General features: G+C 51.6%; 1 protein-coding gene across 1 annotated transcript in view; it reads right to left on the bottom strand.

The window, feature by feature from the left end:
• The window catches only part of Ank3 (ankyrin 3), a 642,120-nt gene extending 638,670 nt beyond the window's left edge, over positions 1–3,450 (bottom strand). The window contains exon 1 of the mRNA XM_031347661.1: positions 3,242–3,450. Within this exon, the coding sequence (XP_031203521.1) occupies positions 3,242–3,298 (57 nt within the window). The 5' untranslated portion in view covers positions 3,299–3,450. The remainder of the gene's footprint in view (positions 1–3,241) is intronic.
• Between the last annotated feature and the right edge of the window lie 2,952 nt (positions 3,451–6,402).

Genomic DNA, 6,402 nt, shown 5'->3' with positions numbered 1-6,402 from the left:
CGAACTCAGAAATCCACCTGCCTCTGCCTCCCAAGTGCTGGGATTAAAGATGTGTGCCACCACCACCGCCCGGCAATAAATTTTTTTAAAAGGAGTTTTCACATGATATTGGATAAAGAGGAAAGGCTGCGGTTAAAAAGCCCCATTGTTCCAGGTCCCCTCCAGTTAAATCACCTATCATTCAGACTGGCAAGAGCCAAGATCAAGAACATAGGAACGGGTCAAGCAGCCCGCACAGGGAAGGTCACACCAGGCCCGGCCAAGGTCTTTTCAGAAGGCTAAGTTTTAGTAAGTGGAGTTTGAGGAAACGGTTGCAAGGCCAACCATCAAAGCATCATGTTCCACTTCAGAATTACTCTCATGGAAAAAGCACCAGGCAGTCATTCTCATTAATTTCCACCAGTTTATTAAAAAAGAGCTAAGCCGGGCAGTGATGGCATACACCTTTAATCCCAGCACTTGGGAGGCAGAAGCAGGTGGATTTCTGAGTTCCAGGCCAGCCTGGTCTACAGAGTGAGTTCCAGGACAGCCAGGGCTACACAGAGAAGCCCTGTCTCGAAAAACCATTAAAAAAAGAAGAAGAAGAAGAAGAAGAAGAAGAAGAAGAAGAAGAAGAAGAAGAAGAAGAAGAAGAAGAAGAAGAACTAAAATGCCATGTATAGGCTAGAATGTCCCCATCACCTCCAATTTAGATCGTATTTCTCCATAACTACAGTGACACGAAGGAAGAAAAGATACATGCAATTTGTGCATTTTTAAAAAATGGATCTTTTGAAGACTTGGGAAGATAGCACACACACACACCCACACCCGGGGTTTGGTGGGGAGGGAGGGAATGCTTGCTATGCACGACTGACCAGAGTTCAGATCCCAAGAGCACGGGAAAGCAGCTGAACATGATAGTATACATCTGTTACCCCAGCTTACCTATAGTGAGATGGGAGGTGGAGACAGGAGAATGCCTTTAAACTCTGGGGCAACCAGCCTGGCATACACAGCCAGCAATCAGGGAACCGTCTCAGACAAGATGGAGGACAAGGACCAGCACCTGAGGTTGTCCTCTGACCAGCACACAGACACACACATCAAAGTCCGCCCCCCCCCAGTGGGTTCTCTTAAATAACTAACCAGTTGGAGGTAATCTTTATGGAGAAAAATCATCTAGAAACAGAACACTCATATTCTCTTCTGTTATCAGAACCCACTGGCTTTCTGAGCTGACTAATAACCCCTGTGAAAGGAAATACAACTAGGTCCTGAATAAAGAAAACCCGCAAGGCTCTCCTATAGCCACCCCCATGGATATGCAAACAGACTCTGGATTCAATGTCACCCTGGATTCCAAACAGAGGACCTGTCTCTCCATTGTTCAAGTGTGGAATCTAACACACACCGTACAGATTAAGGAAACGCATTTATGTATGTCTTAACAATAGGATCCATGAGAAACATCACCCATGAACAGTCAGCTCCGGTCCAGACACACAGCTCATGGCTTCACCCTCAGCTGACTGAACCAAGAAAACCTGGCCTCCTACACACTGAGTCGCTGTGATTAGAAAAGTACCCAGATCGCTCAGTTTTAGAAGCGGGTTGATTTTGCATTCCCTTCCAGCATAGAGCATGTGCCTCCTAAAGATGCATTGGCTTGAGCCCAGGTCAGCAGATTCTACTGAGGCCCGAAGTGCTGGGCCAGCAGTCTGCCTTCCCCTGAGCCTGCTGCCTCCCTCAGACTCCCTACTGACGCCTACCTGCGCTAGCCACTCTGCTGCAGAGAGAACCGACGTAACCCCTCAGGGAGGTAAGACAGTTTCTAAGCGAACATAGAACGTGACCATTTCTAAATTTAGACGGGCCACGATTATTCTCCCACAAACACAATCAAAGCTCAGACTCAGATTGCAAGAAAACGCGCGCGCGCGCGCGCACACACACACACACACACACACACACACACACACACGCTCGCACTTATTTTGTGAAGATTTGTGGGTCTTTTTAAGCATTCTAGATTCCTGGGAGCTTCGAGGAGGGAGTGGGGGCGTGAAACTAAAGGAAAGCCATGAATGAGCTAACAGATGTCAAGCTCAGTAAACCGATGTTTCGAGCCTGCTCCAGGGTGTTATGTTTTGTTTTGGGTTTTTTTTTTTTTTGATGTAGTTATTTGTCGTTTTCCTAAAGCAGATCATGAATGTACACAGATAATTTTTTTCAGTCTCAAAAGTTAAGTAAAGCGTTCTTTTCCCTCCTCCTGACACGCACACCTTCCCCGGGCGAGAGCGCGCGCGCAGCTCCCACTGCACCCCGCCCCCCCCCAGGATAACTAAGGTTTCTTGGGTCCCCTTCAGGATGCCTTCCGCACACGCGCAGGACCCTACTCGGTGCTTAAAACGCTGCCAGCCCCAGAGTTTAGAGGAGCGAGGTCTGTGGGGGCGGCAGGAAAAGAAACTGGAAGCTACTATTGTGTTCCTCAAACTCCTGGTTTGTTTGTTCTTTTTCGTTTTGTTTCGCTTTTTTTTTTTCTTGGAGCAAGTTGCACTCAGATGCCAGAGGTGGGGGTGGGGGGTGGGGGATGGGGGCGGCGAGACCCCACCTCGAGCCGTCCCTTGGCACAGCTACCGTACCCGAGGGCTCTGCATTTTTATGCCCCAATTTCGAAACCACGCTGCCTTGCCCCTCCGCTCCCTACTAAGTCTATCCACTCACCTTCAAAGAAAGGGCGGGGAGGAGGGGAGAAAAGAAAAAGAAAAAGAAAAGAAATCCGAACTGAAGGTTAACTTTGCCAGCCAGGTGACTTCCCCGTTAAAGGTGCAGTGGACGCGGATCCTGCCCTCCGGCAAGTTCGGCCTGGCGGTGAACACGAAACCCAAAGACGCCAGTCGCAGCTGGGCCCTCCCGGTGCCCGGCGCCCAGTGTTGCTTTTCCCGAGTAAATGCTCGCCACAGAAGCCCCGCGTACTCGCCTCCCTACTCCCTGGGGACGCTAGGGCTGCGACGCCCGCTAGAAGCTCGCGCTCCGGGCGGGTGCCAAACTCCGGTCCAGTCTGGGAGCAGCGAGACCCGGCGATGAGCAGAGTCAGTGTCCCCTCCCAGGCGCCCCGGGCCCCCATTCGGGGACATGGGGCTTCCGCAAGGTCCCCGTGTCCCCTGTTCTCCTGGGATCCCAACCCCAGCCCACCATCGCCGCAGAGGTTGGGGGAGAGGGGGGAGGAGGAGGCAGCCACAGGTGGGGGGGCTCTCACCTGCTCAAGATCCGGACTCCCCGCGCCCACTGGGGACGAGGTGCCCGAGCAGGCCATACGGTGGGCACCCGCGCGCTCCTCCTTCCAGGAACTCGGCTCTGCGCCCCGGTCGGCGTCTCCTCAATCCAGATCCAGAGGCTGCACCCCCCAGGAGGGAAAGTGGGGGGCAAAGTTGGGCCACGGCTCTCAGGAACGCGCAGCGCCGCCCCGTGCCGTCTCCTCCCCCTGCCGGGCGCCGCCAGGTGCTGCGCGGTTGGCTTGCGGGGGGGCGGGACAGCCAGGTGGAGGCGCGGCGACCAGCCCGGCCCGCTGCCGCCCGAGCATGCCCAGTGCTGCGGCCGCCGCAGGGTCCCCCGGACAACCAGGGCAGAGCTGCCTTGAGAGATCCCTGGGCGTTGGAAGAAGGTTGGGCAGCAGAGCAAGGGCGAGGGCACACCCGCCCCACCCACCCGGGTGGACTCCCAGCAGCATCCCCACGATGTCCTCCCTAGTGATGGACTGGTGTTTGTCTGAACTTAAGAGGGCACCACAGGGCATCGGTGTAGCTTTCGCTTATATTGTTCATTTTAGAGCGTAACATCCACGGGCCAGTGGTAACTACGAGCACACTCCTCGGAAACAGTTCCAGTCTCGGGTCCATGCCGTCTGGGGACTGCTCGGTGCTCTGACATGACTCCAGCTAGATGCTCAGAGGAGCCCCCGCCCGCGCGCCCCGCAGAGCCAGAGGCTGAGGCGGGGGCTGAGCCCTAGTTGGCTAGGAAGCTGAGAGCCGCGGATCTCGGAGTGTCCTCGTTTCTAAGAGGTCAGATGACAAGGGACAGCTGGCTGTCCAGGCCACTGGGAACTCCAGTAGAACTTATCCTGGTTGGAGGGGTGGGGGTCGGAGCAGGAAAGCATCTGAATGAGCCAGGGGTCTCTCAAAGGGAGAATCTTTCTCAGCGTTTGCCCAATCAGCACAAGAGACGCAGCCAGAAATGCATCCCTCCACATCCTGATTCTGTTCTGGCTGTAAAGATAGTTTTCTCTCAACCAGAAGCCAGTCCCTCAGTCTCTCTCTCTTTTTGCTTCCTCTCTCTGTCTGTCTCTGTCTCTGTCTGTCTCTGTCTCTCTGTCTCTTTCTCTCTCTCTCTGTCTCTGTCTCTGTCTCTCTGTCTCTCTCTCTCTCTCTCTCTCTCTCTCTCTCTCTCTCTCTCTCTCTCTCTCTCTCTCTCTCTCTCTCTCTCTCTCTCTCTCTCTCTCTCTCTCTCTCTGTCTCTCTGTCTCTCTCTCTCTCTCTCTCGCTTTCTTTATTTTTTTTTCTTCTCCTCCTCTTATATTTTTTATCACACAGAGGCAGGGACCCAAGCACCTGGAGTCTAGGTAGAATGGAAACTTTGCTCTCCTGGTCCACCGTCCTTGTTTATTGTTACTTTTGTTTTCTTTTCTCTGTCAAGTGAACGTGGTAGGGAGCCAAAGTCTCTTGGTTAAGCAGTTACATAGGGGATAAAACCCATTTATTTTTTTTTGAAAGGAGAGTAATACTTCAGGTGAGACTAAACTAAAACAAGAATTCTGACGTTCGTAGCGTATGATGAAGTGAGGAACGCAATATTCTCGCCAGCTACTGAAAAGCACCGTAATTACACCCGAACAAGAGAACCCTGTAGGGACTTCGCTGCTTCTCCTATCTCCTCCAAAACAAACAGTATTTGTGAGACCTTCCTTGGCTATGTGTCCACCCGTCCTGCTGAGGCTCTAGCCTAGTACTTCTCAACCTTCCTAATGCTTCGACCCTTTAATACAGCTCCTCATGTTGTAGTGACCCCCTGAGCCATAACTTTTTTTCCTTGCTACTTTGAAACTGTAATCTTGCTACTGTTAGGAATCGTGCTGTAAATGTCTGATATGCAGGGTAGCTGACATAACCCCTGTGAAAGGGTCTTTTGACACCGCCCCCATGTAAAGGTGTGGAAACCACCAATCTAAGGCTTGTTACTTCATCAGGCCCTGGCAGATTCCATGTAAGATTGAATGATCTGGAAACCTAGTCTCAGAAAGATTGTTTTCTGATTATTATTATTATTTTTTTTTTTGAGGCAGGGTTTCTCTGTATAGCCCTGGCCGTCCTGGAACTCACTCTGTAGACCAGGCTGGCCTCGAACTCAGAAATCCGCCTGCCTCTGCCTCCCAAGTGCTGGGATTAAAGGCGTGCGCCACCACTGCCCAGCTTGTTTTCGGATTTTAATAAGTCCATAATGCCATGGATTTACCATTAGGTTCTGTGTGCCAGTAAATGAAGAGAAGGAACTTACTTCCAGCTTGACAAAAGAAGCCACGTGTCTATACAAGCTTCGTGACCACTGATCTCATTACAGGGCCACATCATGCCTTGCATGTGAAGGTCCAGGTGGGCAAGGACACTGTATTCTCTCTCCCACTGTGCTCGAAATGGGCTCTTTAATACCCCAGACAATGAATGTGAGAGGCTGACCATATAACTGTTGCATTGTAATAGCCCCCCTCCAGCCCCCAGAACAGAGGTTTTACTGACTAGTACCCTACCAGTGACTCAGCCAACATAAGAAGCCAGCAGTGATCAAAAAGACAATAAAGAAAAGGAGGGTGGCAGAGAGGAGACAGGAAGATAACCGGGGAAGCAGCCCCTGGGAGACTCCTGAGAGGGGTGTTCTCCTGCAGAACCTCTCTAGGCTCTTTATCTGGAACCGTGTTTCTGAGAAACCTTGTGTTTGGGAAGGTGGGAGACTCTTTCCCTCCTCTAGAGGCAGGCTCCATTGCACCTGTAAAAGAAGGCAGCCAGGAGACCGACTGTAGCTTGCAAAATTATAATTGAGCCAGATATGGTGGCTCACGCTGATTGTCTCAGAACTCTGGAGGCTGACACAGGACATGAACCATAAGGTTCGAGGCCAGCCTGAGACACAGTGTAAGTTCAAACCTGACTGCAGAATGAGAGATCTGGTATCCAGGCATCCCCTCTCCAAGAACAAGGAGGAGGAAGAGGAGGAAGAGGAGGAAGAGGAAGAAGAGGAAGAAGAGGAGGAGGAGGAGGAGGAGGAGGAGGAAAAAAAGGAAAAAGGAGGAGGAGGAGAAGGAGAAAAGAAGAAGAAGAAGAAGAAGAAGAAGAAGAAGAAGAAGAAGAAGAAGAAGAAGAAGGAGAAGGA

The sequence above is a fragment of the Mastomys coucha genome, unplaced genomic scaffold, assembly GCF_008632895.1.
Source record: "Mastomys coucha isolate ucsf_1 unplaced genomic scaffold, UCSF_Mcou_1 pScaffold3, whole genome shotgun sequence".
Classification (NCBI taxonomy): Eukaryota; Metazoa; Chordata; class Mammalia; order Rodentia; family Muridae; genus Mastomys; species Mastomys coucha.
Note: the sequence above shows the minus strand (reverse complement) of the source record. Positions and strands in the feature narration are given on the sequence as shown.